Raw genomic sequence first — 18,834 nt, forward strand, 5'->3', positions numbered from 1 at the left:
GAGGAAAGTTGGAAGAGCTCGGCGCTCCTGGGATGTGATTGTCATCCTGGGGCCGGCGCTCGAGAGTCTGAGAAGAGAGGGAGAGAACGGGGAGGGGAGGGGGGGAGAAAAAGAGGAGGGTGAAGAGGAGGGCTGGAGAGGAGAGGCGGGCGCGAGGGAGGGGCGAGGGGAGCGCCAGCGAGCGGGAGAGGGAGCCGGGGAGGAAGAGGGAGAGGGCGAGGCTCGCCTGGCGGCCGGGTTGGCTGCGGCCGCCCAGAGGCTCCTGCCAGTCCAACCACCGACTACACCCCGGGAAGGAGGAGCTTCAAGCGCGCACAAGGCGTCAGAATCCTCAATTTCTAACTTAGCATCTTGGCAGGACCTTTGCGAAGCCAAAAGCAGAGCCCCCCAGTGCAAAGAGCGAGGGGGAAAAAGAGAAAGCAGCAAGGGAGGGAGGGGAACCCAGCCGGAGCGAGCTAGGCGCTCAGAGGAACCGGCTCGGCGGTCGCAGCGGGAGGCGCGCGGGAAGCCAGCGAGGAGCTGCTGTGAGCCGGAGCCCCGGAGCCCCGGAGCCGGGGCCCGAGGAGCGGCGACCCGGGGCAGTCGGAGGCCAGGTGCCTGCCTGCCCGCCCGCCCTCGCAGGGCGCCGCCCGGCTCGTTGGCGGCCGCGGCGCGGCGCGCCCCATGCCCGTGTGTGGCCATGTCCTACCCGCAGGGCTACTTGTACCAGCCGTCCGCCTCGCTGGCGCTTTACTCGTGCCCCGCGTACAGCACCAGCGTCATCTCGGGGCCCCGCACGGATGAACTCGGCCGCTCGTCGTCGGGCTCCGCGTTCTCGCCCTACGCCGGCTCCACCGCCTTCTCGGCGCCCTCGCCGGGCTACAACTCGCACCTCCAGTACGGAGCGGACCCAGCCGCGGCCGCCGCGGCCGCCTTCTCTTCGTATGTGGTGAGTGAGCGGGTGCCGCGGCGGGCGAGGGCCGCTGGGGCCGCGCGGGGCGGGCCGGCGCTGCGGGGACACGGGCCTCAGCGCCACCGCGGACCGCCCCCGCCAAGCTTCACGGTCCCTGCAAACTTGGCGATTGTCTCGCTAGGCTTCACCCGGGCTCGGGCTCCGGAGTTGCTCGGAGAGAAGAACCGCGTCTTGCTCGGATTGCTGAGCTGGCGGAAAGTGTTTTGGGAGGAGAGGTCGCTGCAATTAAAGAGCAGCGTTTGGTTAAACGTGAGGTCCAGGCCGCCCTGCAATTTTTATCTTTTTTTTTTTTTTTTAAGTTTTGCCATTTTGGAAAACTAGTTCAAAAGAAGTAGATCTGAAATTTGAGCAGAAGCATGCTAAATCTATGTAAATGTGTTTGGCCTCGCCTTTAATTAGTCCTCCAAAATGTTGCAAATCCGTAATCCTATCTTCGCAATCCGATTTGGAGGTATTAAATTTCTGAAAAGTCGGCAGAGCTGCGGTGCATCCGGGATTTTTCGGCCGGGTGCACTTTCTGGAAAAGCGCCATGGCTTCGGTTTGGGGTAACGTTTTTTTGAGAGGTGGGAGTGTCGGGGTAAAGCTTAGCTTTTCGTTCGTCTTTCTTTGGAGAGTGGGAAATGCCTCGACTGCCCTTACTCTCCTCCCTTGAGCCTAACGTGCAGCCACCCCGGGCTTTGAGCGCAGAGTCGCCGCAGCCGCCCAGGCCTCTGTCTGGGTGGAGGGCCTGCCGGTGGTGGTCGGCTCTGCGCAGCGGGGACGGACTTGCCCGGGAAGACGGGGGTCTACAGGGTACGGCCGAGGCCGGGACGCCTTCAGACGCCCCCGAAGCACTGGACTAAGCAGTGGGCGCTCTGGCTGCGTTCTGGGGAGGGGGAGGGGCTGCCCCTGAGTCTGTGCCTGCCAGCCTTACCCCAGTGGAGGCCGGAGTTCGGGCCTCGCCACCCGCAGACCCCGGATCGCAGGGACAGTGTGCTTCGGTCGCCCAGGTGGCAGTGGGAAACCTGCCCCACTCTCACCCTCTTTCCGCCTGTTCCCTGCAGGGTTCTCCCTACGACCACACGCCGGGCATGGCAGGGTCCTTGGGGTACCACCCGTACGCGGCGCCCCTCGGCTCATACCCTTACGGGGACCCCGCGTACCGGAAGAACGCCACGCGAGACGCCACCGCTACGCTCAAGGCCTGGCTCAACGAGCACCGCAAGAACCCGTACCCCACCAAGGGCGAGAAGATCATGCTGGCCATCATCACCAAGATGACCCTCACCCAGGTGTCCACCTGGTTCGCCAACGCGCGCCGGCGCCTCAAGAAGGAGAACAAGATGACGTGGACTCCGAGGAACCGCAGCGAGGACGAGGAGGAGGAGGAGAACATCGACCTGGAGAAGAACGACGAGGACGAACTCCAGAAGCCGGAGGACAAGGGCGACCCCGAGGGCCTGGAAGCAGGTTGGCGGACGCGGGGAGGGGCGTTCTGAACGGGAACAAGCCGAAAAGGGGGTGCTGGCGCGGGTCTCGTGGGGGCTGGAGGTGGGGGCTGGAGTCTCTGCCTTGCGGGGGGGACAGGGCCCCCGCCGCGCCGGCCTCAGCGCCTCTAACGGCCTGTGTTTTGCTCGCAGGAGGAGCGGAACAGAAAGCGACGTCGGGCTGCGACCGGCTCCAGGGGCCGGCCACTCCTGCCGGCAAGGAGACCGAGGGCAGCCTCAGCGACTCGGATTTTAAGGAGTCGCCGTCCGAGGGCCGCCTCGACGCGCTGCCCGGTCCCCCTCGCGCCAGCGGGCCCTCCCCGGCGGGGCCAACGGCGGTGCGACTGGCCGAGGACCAGGGTCCGCACTACCCCTCGGGCGCGCCGGCCCCGGGCCCGCACCCAGCCGCGGGAGAGCTGCCACCCGGCCCCGGCGCGCCCTCGGTCATACACTCGCCGCCGCCGCCGCCGCCACAGGCGGTGCTAGCCAAGCCCAAACTGTGGTCTCTGGCAGAGATCGCCACCTCCTCGGACAAGGTCAAGGACGGTGGCGGCGGGAGCGAGGGCTCTCCGTGCCCACCTTGCCCCGGGCCCGTGGCAGGGCAGTCTCTGGGAGGCAGCCGCGCGTCGCCGGCCCCGGCGCCAGCGCGCTCGCCCTCAGCCCAGTGTCCCTTTCCAGGCGGGACGGTGCTGTCCCGGCCTCTCTACTACACGACGCCCTTCTATCCTGGCTACACGAACTATGGCTCCTTCGGACACCTTCACGGCCACCCGGGGCCGGGGCCAGGCCCCACCACCGGTCCGGGCTCGCATTTCAATGGATTAAACCAGACGGTGTTGAACCGAGTGGACGCTTTGGCTAAAGACCCGAAAATGTTGCGGAGCCAGTCTCAGCTAGACCTGTGCAAAGACTCTCCCTATGAATTGAAGAAAGGTATGTCCGACATTTAACGCGGGCTGCGCCGGTCCCGGACTTTCCTAATTTATTAAAAAAAAAAAATATGGCCTTGGCAGTTATTTTTCCATCAACAAGAGAGAAATAAAAACACGACCCCTCCTATTAAAAAGTTTATAGTTCATGGAGATGGATGACATAAAAATGTAAACATCTCCACACATACAAAAAAATGTCTTAACCAACCACAAAGAAAAATTTAAAAAAAGGATTTGTATTAAATCTTATTCTGTATATTTAATGTAGCATTTTGTATTTAAATTGATAATTCAATATCTTTGAAGTAAATTATGAAATTAAGACACCTGTACAGGCATTTAATGGGTTTTTTTGTAATATAAGTATATACATTTGTGTTTCCCCAAAAACTGTTTCATAGTTTAAAGATACAAGTTTAATTTAATTTTTTACACCTATTGATTTTTCTGGGTATGAGCTAAAGTATTATTACAGAAAGGAAACAAGTTATACTCTTAGATTTAAAAAGTGAAAGAAACTGCAGCCGCCTTTGTAAAATGCAAAATATTTAATTAAAAGAGATTTTAACATAATCAGAGCCACTCATTACTTTTTAGAAGCTTCAATAAACTGTCCATCGCCTTGGACAAAAGATGCAAACTGCAACTTTTTTTCTAAGTGGGGAATGAAAGGTTCCATAGAACCTCAGTGTGCCAGGGGTTCATAATTAGGCTGCAAGCCCCGGGGGAACAGGGCCCTGCCCCAATGCAGGCTTGGATCAATGGTGCGGGGCTGCTTGGGGGGGGGGAGATTGGACCGGGCAGGAAGGAGGATGGGGGCTCAAGTGTCTACCCAGAAGGGAGAAAAGATGGCAAAGGCAGCTAGAGACACGAACCACCGAAGCCCCATCGCTTAACCTAATTACTTCCAATCAGTGTCGTGTTTTATGCAAAGCAATCAGCTGGTGAACTTTACTAATGAGTTCGATTTTATGCCGGATTTAGCCCTTATTACTATTTCAAAGATGCCTGGGCTAATGCGGGCGGGAAGCGTTAGGGGGTGCCAAGGAGAAGGCCCTCCCAAATCACGGTCTTCTCTACCCCTTCGAAATTGGGCATTGATCTCTTCGTTGGATTTGATTGAGTTAGTAAATGTTCTATCCGCGATGGTGCGGATGGTAAGCAGCCCCGTTGATGCCCGCGCAGCCGTGGGTCTGGGACTGTGGGACCGGCGAGGGGACGGTTACCCCCTTTCACAGGTAGGTGTCACACTTGTCCTGAATTTCAAGCATGCACTTTGCAGAGTCGGAGATTGGAGAGAGTGGGCGGAAGTGGGGGAGGGAGCGCCACAGGAGCTTGAGGGAAGCGAAGGGAGCCCCGAACCGACCGGGAGAGCTCCCCCCGCCCCTGCCTCGGGCCCCGATTTGGACAAGTGGCCTTACAAAGTTCGAGGAAATTTGCCTAGATAATGAGACATCTGTGCATTCAATCAGGCTTGTGGCTTTAGCGCTTTTCCATCTAGATTCAAGAGTTCGAATAGCTACAAAAGTATATTTGAGATTTTATACTCTGATTTTAATCCCACATATTTTATCGCAAAATGAAAGGTCAGAATGCGTCTCAATCCCAAATAAAGGAGACACGGCCCTGCGCCCGAGGCCCGCCAGCGCTGTCGGTGCTAGCGTCTCCATTTTGCGCGGAAGAGGTGGAACTGCGGACGGGTTTTATTTCGTGGGAAATTTTCGGTGGTCGGGGGAGGGGAGGGTTTACTGAAAAAAACACACACACATAGTTTAGCGAGGAGAATTAATTTGCTCTATTAAACTCAAGCCTGAGTGTAGAGAGGATGTGTTTGCACATAACACCGGTTTAATTAGGCTAAATCAAAATGCACTGATTTGCATTTCTACTCGAGATGACTTTAACCCTATTTGCTTTTTTAAACACACACCAAACTTTCATCTGAGTTTTGATTTTTGCTATTTTCCTTTTAAGCTGCAACGGGGTTCCTTTAGCTTATCCGAATTTAAACGCGTTTGAAAGCATTGTCCAGACCCGCCCCGCCCCCCCCCCCCCCCAACAGCAGTCTACTTCAGAGTTTAAGTTAGTGAGAAAATTCACGCAGGGAAAATGGTTTCAAAGCTGGACGTGTGAATGATTAAATATGCATGAGACGATCGTATTTTATTTTGTCCCTTTAATTATAAATGATTTTTTTAAACAATTGAATTCCAGAGATGACTTGCCCTACCCCCTCGCGCCCCACCCCTCCCCACCAACCCCCAGTCTGGTTCACAATCAGCTCCCCAGCCCCCCCCCCCCAGCCGTTAAATATGCAGCCCCAGGAGTCACCTTGTCTTCTAAAAAAGTCAGAAGAATAGGCCAGTCCTCTTCTCTTAAGAAAGAGTTTAAGGACGATATCAACTCTGTGGGGTTTTGGAAGCCCTGGCCCTAAACCTTGCCCAAAGATTTAAAAGAGAAAATTACAGGCCGCCTTGTGTTCCCGGGAATATGTAAATAGCGCGGCGCAGGCCTCCCCAGTCCGGTTGCCGAGACTCAGGGATGAGAAGCGAACGCCCGCAGGGCTGCCTGCGAACGGGAACCGCACACCCGGGCGCCCGCGGCGTTTCTCCGCAACGGGGGGCAATGCGAGGCTGGGGAGCAAACCCGCCCGGGGTTGGAAGGATGGTGCCCGAGTCGTCGCCTCCTCCCCGCATCCCTCTTGCGCTCAGCCTTTGCAGGGTCTACGTTTTCTTTGCGTACTTCGTCTACAATGAAGTTTAGGGTTTGCTCCTTTGCAGAACTGGGTTGTCGGTGGCTAATGGTTTCTCTAGTGTCTGGAGTCTTTCCAGTGTGGGTCGGCCTGCCGGGCAGATCGAGCTTCGGGCATTTAGGGAAATGTCTCCGGCGTTTAATCCTAGAAGTAGTTGCGTGTCTGTACGGTCCCAAGTTTCCTCCGGCCTCCACTTGGCCGTGTCGAAGGCGATGCGCCTAAGAGGAGCTGGAGGACAACTTCCGGCGAGTGCCAGGGTCGGGGTTTGTCGTCAGGCTGGGACTGGGGCGCGGAAGTGGAGCGAGGCAGTGCCTACAACACCTCGGTGCCGGGGCTGCGCGGGCCTTTGCCACCTGCGCTCGGCTGCACTGGTACCAGCCCCTAAGAAGAGCCTAGGTTGGCACTTAGGAACTAAGCGGCGCTTAATCTGTGACAATAGAAGCCGTGGGGTCACTGAGTGGAGGCTATGCAGTCAGTTCCCCAGAGGCAGCGCCAAACAGGGAACGGCGCGGGTTCCTTCCTTTACCCCTCTGTGTGGGGAGGAATCCGTTCCTGGGATTTGGCGGTGAGGAGCCAACAGGCCAGTCAGTCCCCGAGGGTGCCTACGAGGGCACTAAGGAGAAGCTGCGGAAGGACGACTTTCCTTCCCAAGCTCCTGAGATAGAAGTGCCCGGGCCTGAAATGTTCCCCGGCCTGGGTGCGGGGCCTGCATCGAGGACTCCTGGTTTGCAAAGCCCTCAGGGGTCGCTCATTCCCAGCGCGCTATGTGCGAAGCTCTTGGAGCATAGAAGCAGTGTGTTGGGGGGGGGGGGGGGGGGGTGTCATCGGTCGTGCGGTTTCAAAACGGGCGTTGTCTCTCAGCTCACCTTTCCCCTGCAACTAGCTGCCAACTCCGCAGAGGCACAGAATAGCGCTTTGCAAAGCGCCCAAAGTGAAAGGAATATGATTGCATTCCCAGGAGACAGCCGCACGCGGATGCAGTTTAGGAAGGGCGCCGCCTACCGGTCCCCGGGCGCCGCGCGGTTCGCAGAGAGGAGGAGTTAGGTGACACCCGGCTATGCCCCTATCCGCAGCTGTACCTTATCTCAGAACCTCAAGCGGGTCAACCTTTGCTCCACCACCCCACTCGCTGCGGCCTGGGTCCCAGGACCCACTTATCATTGGGGATTCGAAGAGTAGGTCCTGCATTGGAATGGTTTTGATCGTACGGACACCCCCCGCCCCCACGGGTTGGGCATTCTAGAAAATCAGGCGGCGGGCTCTAGAGAAATATGCCCGCGGCAAATAGCCTGCGGGTGGGGCCGCGGCCGTGTGCGTCCTCAGCAGGGCCCCGTGCTCCCGCACCGCTCCAGGCGCCTGCACTTGCGTTTCTGCTGTCCAGGGCTCTGGATCCCGCGCAGTTTTGTTTAATTTGCGGTTCGGTGTGTATGAAGTCTAGATGCAACCTTGCCCCTAAAGGCCGTTTCTGTCTCTTGGCCTGTGAGTTGGACATCTGTAGGAGGAGGAAAATACAACGAACAAACAAAATAGAACTTCCCTCCAATGCTTCAAACCCTCGTATTTCGAAAGTACCTTTAATGAGGTCGACGTGGCAGGGCAGGAGGTGCTTATCCGGGCGTCCCCCTTCACCCCTTCAGAAGCGCCGACGGGTAGTATCAACTGGCCTCCCCTTAGTGCAGGGATATTGGGGGGTAAATGCGGGGGCGCCTTCGGTGTGCCTCTTCCCATCCCCCGCCATCTGACCACCGAACAGGAGAAAAATCGGGCCTGACTAGGACCTTGTCGCCTGTCCTCCCCTCAAACTGACTAAAGCTGCAGGATTGTCCCTAGACCCACCCTGCGGGTCTCCTTTTGTGACCAGACTAGAAGTGGTCACCTTTTCGTTTGCGCGCTAAATGCGACTTGGGTCTCCGGCGCGAGGCGTGGCCCAGGTTGTGGACGAGCAGGGGATCGCCTCGGGGCCGCGCTGCAGCTCTGGCTGCACCCCTGGCTCCGGCCTGCCCCTCAGGGCTATGGGAGTCTCTGGTCTCCTGTTGGCCGCAGGCCCCAGCCCTGGATCCCCAAGGCCGCCGGCCGGGCCGCGCTCGTTTCCAGCGCCGGGAGGAGCCCGGCGGGCCCAGACGCCACTTTTCCCAGTGAAATCTGCTTTTATTTGCTCGGAGCAAACCCCGGGCTCTCAGCGCTCCCGCCTGATGGATGCAAATGTAAATGTGCACTTATTTAATTGGATCAGGCCCCAAGATAAAAGAGATAAACGGCTCCCCTTTTGCTAACTTATTTTCCGAGGCATGCGAGGCACGCAGCGCCGCGTGGAGGAGAAGCTAATGAAGGCGCTGCGCGGCGCTCTAGCTCCCGGCCGCCGCAGAGCGCTGGCGGGTCCGAGCAGCCTGAGCTGCGGCTCCTGGGCGACCTCCTTTGCATGGGCCCTGCCCGCCGGGTAGGATCCCTGTGGGACCCTCTGCACTAGGACAGGAAAGTGAGAAGGCGCGGCGTGGGCCTCGAGCTTGCAAACCCCTCACCCCTCATCACAACGTTCTCCGGCTTGACCCCCTCTGCTGTCCTACCCAACCCCTCTCGCAGGAGTCGATCCGGCCGGGCCCACTCCTAGAAGACCCCAGGCGTTGTCTTTCACTCCAGATGGCGTTTTGAGAAAGACTGGAGAGCCAGGAAAAAGGCGAGGCGCGTACCCACTCCTGGCCACCAGGGGCCTGTGGAGCTGCCCTTTAGACCGAAGAACCCCCCTTCTCTATTCCCAGGTGGCTCTCCTTTGGAACCTGGGCTTTCTTCAGAATCGTCAGGAAACCACAGATTATCCCCTACCCCCCAATAATGTCCGCACTCAATACACACAGCCCTTCAGTAATGTCAAGGGATGGTGGAACCCCAACATTCAGACATTAGGGCTTCCTGACGCTTTCCTCCCCGGGTCTGGAGTTCAGAACCTCAGCGCCAGCGCCTGCGCCTGTGCCTGCGCCTCCGCCACACTCAAGTTCATTCCCCAATTTTGGGCCTCGGTTTTCCCGCGAAGTTTCTCCCGCTCAGAAAGACTGGGGAGGAGGTTGGTGTGGGCGAGGGTCAGAGGCCAGATGAAACAGCCAGAGGATGGGTGCAAAGGAGCCAGGCAAAGAGGGCACCCTCAGTGGAGACCCTGGCCCAGCAGCCCCCACCCCCCCAGGCATGGCTGGGTGGGGCAGGACGGGACCAGGCCGGGCCGGTGAGACCTGGCTGGGCAGGGCGGTCCCGCCGCGCCCCCTACCCGACGCGCTGATGAATTGGCTTGTCGGGAGAGCTCTGTGCGCCGAGCCCATCAGAAAGCACTTACCTCGCTAAACTGAAATTACTGTCTTTTCAGGGGCTAATTTGTGTAACTCCCATGGAGGGGCTTGGAGGGGGTTTGATGAGGCATAAAATGATGATTAATGAATTTATTGGCCGCCGCTCATCAAACAAGGACTGGCGAGCTCCAGTCGCACCGGCGGCCTGGCGGTGGCGCTCAACACAGCTGGGGTTTGGCCTCCCAGGGCTCAGTCCCTACCAGGGTTTCCCCTAGCACCGAGCCATGGCCCCGAGCGCTTTCGTTGACCTTAGCTGTTCTGTGCTGGCTGGCCAGGATTCGAAGAGCAGTTTCGAGCTCTGCCACCATCGCCCCCTGCGGGCTGGCTGCTCAGTCCTGGGGAGAGGCCAGGGCTCTCCTGTGGTTGCAGGCCCAGAGAGGGGCGGTGGACTATTCGTGGGCCTCAGACTCACAGAAAATGGAACTCGAGTGTGACCAGGTCACCCCCTACAGTGTGGAGATGGAGACGTGGGTCACAGAGACACGATGGCTTCCTGGTTGGGTGCTTGGGTCTTGATGCCCCGACCCTACCTCTGCAACTTGCTGTGTGTCTTGGACAGATCAAATAACCTCTCTGAACCTCAGTGCCTCCATCTCTAAAAAGGGGGCCTGGTTTTGTGACAATCCTAGTGGGTGGCATATAGTTGTTCAATATAATTATTAGGGTCATGCTGTCTTAAGACCTCACTTCATTGGAGATCGTAGCCGAAGCCTGGGGACAGGGGAGGGGTGGGAGATAGGGACAGGGGAGGGGTGGGGAACAGAGGGGTTGGGTCCTGATGTGGGGGGAGGGGTGGGGAACAGAGGGGTTGGGTCCTGATGTGGGGGGAGGGTCCTGTAGGAATGGCTGCTGTTCCTTACACACCCCCCCCCCACCTCTTTGGCCATGTGCTGCCCCCTGGGCTTGGTGGGAGGACACTGGGGAGCCTGAAAAGGCAGTAAGGGCAGTGACTTGACCAGAGCTGAACTCGGGGCGGTGTGTGTGTGTGTGTGTGTGTGTGCTAACTGGACCTGACTTGGGTTGGAATTGAATATCAGGCTAGTTCCCAGGACAGTCCAGAGCGCCTTCTCCTTTTATAACCCACCCTTTGTATGCAGGCTCCTGACTTTTGAAATCTGTCCACGAGGGCCTCTAGCTACTTCCTCTGGTCAAGACCTGCAGCCCTTATGAACTTATAAATTCAGCCGGGATTCTTGGCCTACCCTGCCTACCTCACACCTCCTGTACCCACAGGCCCACGCAAATCTCCCAACAATCACTATACCTTTGACTCCCTGGCACGCACTGTCCTGATGGAACAGAGCACAGGAAAGACCTTGGCATTGATCTTTCCTGTGGAATGCCAAGGCTGGCCTGCACTAGGTACAGTTCCACTTCAGCTGTTCCCTTCCCTGACTCCAAGGCACACTAACTGGGCACATACAATATTCCAGATGCACGGCTCTAGGCGCCGTGATGCTGAGATGCACAAAACAGAGTCCCTGCCCTCCAGAAGCTTACATTTTAGAGGAGACACAGAAGGTAAACAAATGAACGTGATAATGGCTTATTATCATGTCCAGGTGATACACATTAGAAGAAAAATTAAGGAGGGTAAGGACATAGAAGGGAGTATGCTCATTTTGTGTGGGCAGTTTGGGAAAGGTCTGTTAGGAGGTAACATTTGACCAGAGACATGAAAAAGTTAGGGACAAGGCCATGAAGATACATAAGAGAGTTCTGGCCAGAAGGAACAGCATGTGCAAAGATCCTGAGGTGGGAGCAGGTTCGGACAGCAGCAAGACCTTTGTGGGAGGGAGGATGAGGCCAAGGCAAAGCCAGGTTCAGGTTATAGGTCCTGGTTGGTCCTGGTGAGATCTTTGGGTTTTATGATGAAAAACGGAGAAGAAGAGAGGGAGGGTTTTGAGGGGAGTTTCAGAATCCAATTTATGACTTAAAGTCAAGTATGAGGATCTGAGACTTTGGGAGGGGAAGAGTAGAAGCAGGGACCCATTAGGAGGCTGATAGAGAACCCAGGAGCAAGTAAGTAATCTTGCCTGGGACCAGGGAAGTAGCCAGAGAGGTGGGGAGAACTGGTCAGATTCAAGTTGTATTTTGAAGGTAGTCTCAACAGGCTTTGCTGATGGATTGGGTGTGCGTGATGAGAGGACGGGGATTCTGGGTGCATCCGAGGATTCGGGCCTGTGCACTCAGGGGATGGGGATGGTGGCATTGCCTTGATGTCAAACAGTAGCCAGTTCTCAGGGTCCAGAGCAAACCCTACGGCGAACACATCCTCCCTCCCGACACCAGAGGTCTCAGAGCTCTCTGACCACCATGTCTTCCCTGGTCTATCTCTGTTTCCTTTTTCTATAATCTCGGTGGAGAAACTGAGGTTCAGGAAGTGGAAATGACTTGCCCAAGCTCGCACAGTGAGCCTTAGAGGCAGGACCGAATGGGAAACCCAGGTCTCCTGACCCCTGGGCTTCTGGGCTTTCTCCCTCCGCCACCCCTAATCCAAGCTCTCTGGGATATCTCTATATGAACAGAGAACTCCTAGAAACAAAATGCCTTAAGAGAGAGGAATGAATTTATAATGGTGGAGTCTCACACACTGTGACAGGCTGTCAGGGGAGATATTTTTAGGCTGGGCTGAGACACATCCTAGCCCTCCCGGAACGCTGCCAGAGCGTGGCTGCCCCCTCCGGACTCCATGTGTGAGGTACAGATGAGGGGAGAGCTGAGAAGGCGCCTTCTCTCCCAGACACTCAGTGGCAAGGAGGCGCGGGGACTGTCACCCCTGCCGGGGAGGGTGTCCTTCCCTAAATAATTGCTCTCCCAGAAGACAGGCTCATTGCTCCTGTTGGAAGTGAGTCTCCGCCTGTTCCCAATGATCTCCCACAACATAAGCAAAAATTAATGTTCCTTTGCCCATCAGTTTACAGAGTAACTCTTACCAAACAAAGATTTGAGTTGGGGGCAAGTTCCTGAATTATGGGCCTTTCATGCATTTATCTGAATTTCTTTGTTCTTCTTCTTTTCTTCTTTTTCTTCTTCTTCTTCTTTTTTTTTTTTTTTTTTTTTTTTCATGTCTCAGCTTGACTATTTTTTCCCCACCTCAATCCTTTTCTTGACTGTGTGGTCTCCATGGTCGTCACCTTGGGGATTTTTTATTTTTTCTGTAGAACTATCAGTGGCTTTGTCCCCCAGGGAACCCACAGGCCCTTAGGAACAGCATCTTGACATCCTTCAAGCAGAGCGAGACATCTGTTAGCCTAGATTCCAAATACCCTCCCAGCTCCAGAACACCCCAGACACCTTCCCAGCTAACGCGGCTTGACATCAGACTAACCGCATTTTTTTTTTTTAACATCCAAACCACAAGGTTTTTTTTTGTTTGTTTGTTAGTTTTGTTTGCCCTCTATTTGTAGCTGGCATCTAAATCCAAACCCTGTGGCTCTTTTTCCGAAGACTCATCGTGCAGATGTTCTTCGGTCGTGGAGGACTGATTTTCCTGGATGACAGAAAGGAGTGGATCAGTGGCAACGTAGAGGAAAGGGCTCATTTGGAATAAACACCACTTCTTTGCTGTCACGAAGAGTGTGGCAGAAAAATAGTCGGTCTGGTTTATTTTGGTTGCTACAGTTCTGTTTCTGCCCATATGTATTTTTTCTTTCTTATTTTCTCTCTCTCTCTCTTTTTTTTTTTTTTTTGCCTTTTAAAATTTCCCCTTTAATCTGGAAAATGCCAGACAGGTCCTAGAACACCTAGGGATGTCCGAGAAGGCTCTGTAGACCTGGAGATGCCAGGAACAAGCCTTCGCTTTGCCCAGTGCCCCGCAAACCTGACTCATCCGAGCCCCCCCCCCCCGGGTTCTTGTCTTAGCCTCTGCCTGTAGAAACTAACACTTACAGAACAATTTCTTTCAAACTGTGTCACCATTTGCTTATTTTGAAAGGAATATTTATACCATGACTGTAACTGAGAAACTAGTATCCCTTGCCATCAACAGAAGACTATTATAAAAAAACAAGTTAATTAGATGAAGTTCTTGGCCCCCTGGGCTTTGAAAGTGACTGACATCTCTCAGCATCCCTGGTTGTTCCGAGAGGTTTCCCCGAGCCCCTTCCTGTTGCTCTGCGGGCTGCCCTCACAGTCCTGTGGGCCCTGTGAGCATCTCTTTACCCTTCCCCGCCACCCCCCAATCACAGCACATCCCACCAGGGATGTGCTTACCACACTATGGGAAACGGTGACTGTTCATTTTCCATAGACGGAAACAGGCCCTGAAAGGTAAAGCAACTTGCTGCAGACCACGGAGCTGGTCAGTAACAAAGCCAGGGACGGCTGCCTCCTGGTCCGCACCCTGCCTCCCGCAGGGCCCCTTTCTTACTAATCCTTTGCACGCTCATCCTTGTCATAGGCGTGCTTCTAGGGAGGCAGGAGCCACTCAGAAACCTGCTCCGCTGCTGGTCCTCCCACTGCCCGGGTTCTGCGGGGCCCAAGCCCCCTTTTCGTGCCTGTGGGTCACTCTCAGTGGGTAAGAGGCCAAGACCCACAGCCTAATATGCTCTTTGACCCCACAAACAACTCTGGCCCTTCTCCTTTGCTCTGCATGGGAAGAAGAGGGGCTGGGGTCCCCATCTCTGAGCCAAGTTTGGAGAAAGGGTTGGTGGGCTTGAGGGGCAGGTGCCATCTCCCTTCAGGAGATTATGCCTCAGCAGTCCCCCTGACACTTTCTCCAGATGCTCACAGGGGGAGATGCCCATCCCACTGCGCTCCTTCTTGAAGTCACCACAGTGACACAGGCTAACTTTCTTTAGTGCTAGTAAGTGGAGGGCTGGTGGCTTCCTGGTTATGACGTCACTCAAAGTCAACACCCTCCCCCTTGCCCTTTTCCCTTCTCTCTTCTCCCTGGATGAAGACAGTCGTACAACTTGCTTACAGGCAGGACCTCCCTCATGGCCTGGAGGGCCGGCCATGTCTGCAGAGGTCCCCCTGCACATCAGGCATGGCTCCGGCCTCCAGGGCCCCAAGCAATTCAATTTCAGAATGTCCCCAACCGGAGTCACCTCCCTCCACAATTCCTGCTCTCACCTCAACCGCCGACCAGCCTCTCTTGCCTTCCTTCGTCCAGCGTCCTGCGAGTGGAAGGACTTCAGAAACAGGCTGACACCTCTGTTCCCCTCACACCTCACATGGACTCGCTCCCCGGGGCCCATAGATCCTCCCGAGAGACCTCGTTCAGCTGCCACCCACCCTCTGCGCCCATCTGAGCCAGTGGCATCTGTGGCATTGGGTACAGCTTCTCCTCCTGACCGTGTCCCTTCCCCAGTCATCTTCGTAGTACCAACATGGTGTCCAAAGCCTGGAGTGCCCCGAGTCTTCAAATACATGTTGGTGGAAATGAATACAAATGACTGGACCCCAAGGCAATGTGCTTGTTTGTATCTTCCCGTAAAAACATGAATTTTAAAGTAGCTCTGCAGTGGGACAGACAGAAGTTCAAATCCTGACGGCACTCTGTTATCCGGAGTGTTATCAGTGAGACATAAAATGGCCGAGAAATCTAAACGGAGAGGTCTAGGACCTGTGGTGATTGGCAAGGGGAGCTTTGGCGCCAGACCACCTGGATCCCACCCCATCTGCGCCATTTGCCTGCTGTGCCAAGCTGGGGACACACCTTAGCTCCCTGCAAGTCAGTGTCCTTGTCCAGAGAACAGGGATCATATGGTATCAACATCAGAGGGTGAAGAGTCACTGAAACCGTGGAAGCCAGAGCTCACCAAAGCACATGGTTAACTCTCCGTAAATGGAAGCTCTTACCATTATTACTCAATAAATATGGTTTCATCTTATCGAAAGTGATTCCATCTGAGAATTTCTAAAATTGTGTACTATATGTTCCCCGGTTCTTAAGTACTTTACATCTTTTTGCTGACCAGCAATAGTTAAGATGTCTAGAGTTGTTTTTTTCTTTTTTAAAGGAGCTTATTTTAAGAATCACTCCTTGGAACATTATTTCATTACTTAAACTTTCTGCTGACTCATCTATTCCTTGGTAACTGAGTCTCTCTTTACCAATAACTTTAATTACATCAATCACTCATTTCGAAATCTGCTGAATAATGAAAACTTTTAGAGGTGACACCATGGACTTCTGTCACACAAGCGGGGGCTTGTGGAGGGAGAACAGGTTTTTCTTCCTTTTTCTTTCTTTCTTTTTTTAAATAGCAATCAGTACTTCAAACAGGGAAAACATGTTTAGCTCTTATGATTTACTATCTGTTCATCTCTCTCTCTCTATCAATTTATAATTAGCAATCTCCATAGCAGGAGGAATGACAATTCATAGCTTCTTGAATTAAATGGAATGAAATTTGTTTCATCTGATATTTCTGAGTCATAAGGCCCATGTCTCCACCTTGATGGTGAAATAAATGATCTTTGAGAATTTCAACACTGAGTCCCTTTGCTAAAAGTTGCTAATCATGTAGTTCAAGGGTTAGTATATTACCTAATCATTATTTTGTTGTCAATAATCATAGCTACCCTATTGACCCCTTAGTATAGGCCAGTTATTGTACTAAAGGTCTTACATACATGATCTCAGTAGAGCCTCATTACTGTTTTGCCTCTGGGCCTTTGCACATGCTATTCCCTTCACCTGGCATGCCAGGTTATCACTCTCTTCCCCCACCTTTCTACAGTCAACACCTCCATAGTAAAAGGTCTGGGTTTAAAGCTGCCTTCTCCCTCAGAGTTCTGCCCCTCTCTTGTGCTAAAGGTTTAAAGTAAGGGATAAGCAAAATTTACCAATTGTGTGACCTTGGGTACTTAATTCATCTCTGAGTCTGTTTCTCCACCTGTAAAATTGGACACAAACATGGTGATAAGAGTCCATTCCAGTGGAAGGCCATTGCATTTCTTCTTTTCCATAAAGGAATCCCCAACATTGTTTAAAACGGCAGTGTGCCCAGCCCTAGGGAATGAGCCATTTATATCTAGGCCAATTGAGACACTTCCATTCCTCTTTGCCAGATGCTCACTTTCCCAACCTCTCTTGCAGCTAGGTGGCCATGTGACCTATTCTGGCCAATGAGACACAAGGAGACATCTACTTTTTTCTGAATCTCAATCTCTACTTTTGTAAAATGAGCAGGTAGGATCAAAGAACAGTGATGTTTAACCCCCACCCCATTTTTTAAAATCAGAGGAGCTCAAAAAATTTTTTTTTAGTTCCAAAGAAATCTTACATCAAATCCTACCTATATATGACAAATAAAGCACAATTACGCTAATTGAAAGGGAGATTGGAGCATGCACGAGCCCTATCCTAGCCTTTGCAGGCAGCCCTTGAAGCATACCTACAAAACAACACTTGGAAAACTACTGAGTTGGAGCATCTCTATACCCTGACCAACAGTCTGTCCCCCTAGATACAGTGATTGGTCCAGGAATGTGCACACGACCCAGTTTGGTCCAGTAAGGTTGAGATCTAAGATGTCATTAATATTCAAGAGAAGCAGAGGCCTTCTTTTCCCTTGAACTTGAACCCTGGGACTATGAAACCTGAGAACAAAGTCCACATGGAAGGGAACAGAGCTGAGAGATGGAAAGATACCAGACCTTAGAGACTCTGAACCCTTGGATGAAGCTTTGCCCGAAGACTGACAGAGCTACCCCTGGATTTTCGGTTTTGTGAGGCAATAAATTCCCTTTGATTTAAGTGGTTCGTGTTTTACCTTCTACTTTTGTGACTCAAATAGTCCCAATTAGTACAATCTTTTCCAGACCCAGAATCCTGGGATCTTCTGAGAGGTACATATAAAGTCTGTTCACAAACTGCCCAGTTGTCCTCCTCCCGGACATGTGGTAGGACTGAACTTCCCACACCCTGTGCGTGAGACGACATGTGACTTCCTTCGCCGACGCAATGGGAGGAGAAGGGGTTATGTGTCACTTCCGGGTGGGCTCTTGAATAGTCGGTGCATGATTCACCCCTCTCTCTCTTTCCCTCCCATAATGATGTTCCAGATGGTGGAGGTTCCGTCAGCCTGGGTGCCAGACTGAGGACAACGTGGAGCAGAGACCCCTGCTGACCCTCGATGGATATGGACCGTGAGCAAGAAATAAACTTTTGTTGTTTTAAGCCATTGAGATTTTGGGTCCTTTGTCATAACAGCGTACCTTAGTCTATTGTGCGTAATATGCAGAATTCTTCTTCCCACTCTTCCTCCTCCTCCTCTTGCTTCCCCTCTTTCTCCTTCCCTCTCCCTCTCTATCCCATTGCTTCCCTGCTCTGCCCAGCCATCATATATAACTCTATTTCCTAACTTACCTTCTGTCCAAAGACTGTTAAAAGGCATCCGTGATTGTGCATCTCCTGCCTTCCCAGTGATATCCAGTTGGGCACTGAGGTAGATATCCACCCTCCCCCCACAAAGCCATGGCCCTGGCATCACCGCCACTGCCCCATCAATTACATTTGTCAGTCAGTCATCCTTCCCAGCACTGGCTGCAGCAGGCCAACGAGTCATCACGTCACTGGACTCGCAGGGCTCCGAGTTCTGGAATAAAACCTCCAGGAATTCCCAATCATTATCTTACGCAAATTAACAAGATCCTGAAGATGTGCTATGGTATTCATAACTTAGGCTCTGCCAAGATTAAAAAAAAGAAATCAACCATTAAAAAATTACATTGGTCGTGGCTGGGTGGCTCAGTGGATAAAGCATCCATCCAGAATGCCAGAGGCCATGAGTTTGACCCTTGGTCAGGGCACATATGAGAAGTAGTCAATGAGAACACAACTACATGGAACAACTAAATGAAACAACAAGTTGGTGCCTCTCTCTCTCTCTCTCTCTCTTTCTCTCTTTCCCTTCCTCAAACTAATGAATTAAAAAAAATTATATTAGCCTTCATTGTTAATAAGCAATTCCTAGAGCTGATTAATTAATTAGGCTAACCCTCAAAATTCTGCAGCTGGGCTAGAGGTGTGGCAATGACTGATTTCTTTGGAAAGTAGAAGGTAGCAGTAGAACATTCCTGAAGCTTGAATTCAATCATCATCATTAACATAGAGACACTTGGATAATGCAGGTGCCTCACGCTCTAGCTGACAGTCACCATACAGGGATGCAGGCCTACGGTTCCAGTTCTTTCGATTTTTTTTTTTTTCAGGAAAAGTTAAAATCCACAGAAGTCATCTTCTATATCACATTTTCTCTAAACTACTGTAACATCCAAACGTAGTGAGCCACCCTAAGCAGGATGTTGATAGCATATAACAGGGTCACCCTTGTTAGCTCCATGCATTCGGCATTATCTCCATTTTACAGATTAGGAAACCGAGGCTCAGCAAGGTGAAGTGACTCACCCTGCAGGACACAGCCGGACTCTGAAAAGCAAATC

General features: G+C 53.1%; 1 protein-coding gene across 2 annotated transcripts; it reads left to right on the top strand.

Annotated features, from left to right (window-relative positions):
- The first annotated feature begins 228 nt into the window (after nt 1-228).
- Nucleotides 229-17,569, top strand: IRX5 (iroquois homeobox 5). 2 transcript variants are annotated; one of them, XM_066243805.1, is made up of 4 exons: nt 229-928; nt 1,997-2,402; nt 2,573-3,352; nt 17,455-17,569. In XM_066243805.1, exons 1-4 carry the CDS (start codon nt 680-682, stop codon nt 17,517-17,519), a joined length of 1,500 nt encoding a protein of 499 aa, XP_066099902.1. In that variant the 5' UTR covers nt 229-679; the 3' UTR covers nt 17,520-17,569. The 2 variants fall into 2 exon arrangements, with proteins under 2 accessions (XP_066099902.1, XP_066099903.1); XM_066243806.1 differs by lacking the exon at nt 17,455-17,569 and having other exon boundaries at nt 230-928; nt 2,573-3,898.
- The last annotated feature ends 1,265 nt before the right edge of the window (nt 17,570-18,834 follow it).

The sequence above is a fragment of the Saccopteryx bilineata genome, chromosome 9 (genome assembly GCF_036850765.1).
Source record: "Saccopteryx bilineata isolate mSacBil1 chromosome 9, mSacBil1_pri_phased_curated, whole genome shotgun sequence".
NCBI lineage: Eukaryota > Metazoa > Chordata > Mammalia > Chiroptera > Emballonuridae > Saccopteryx > Saccopteryx bilineata.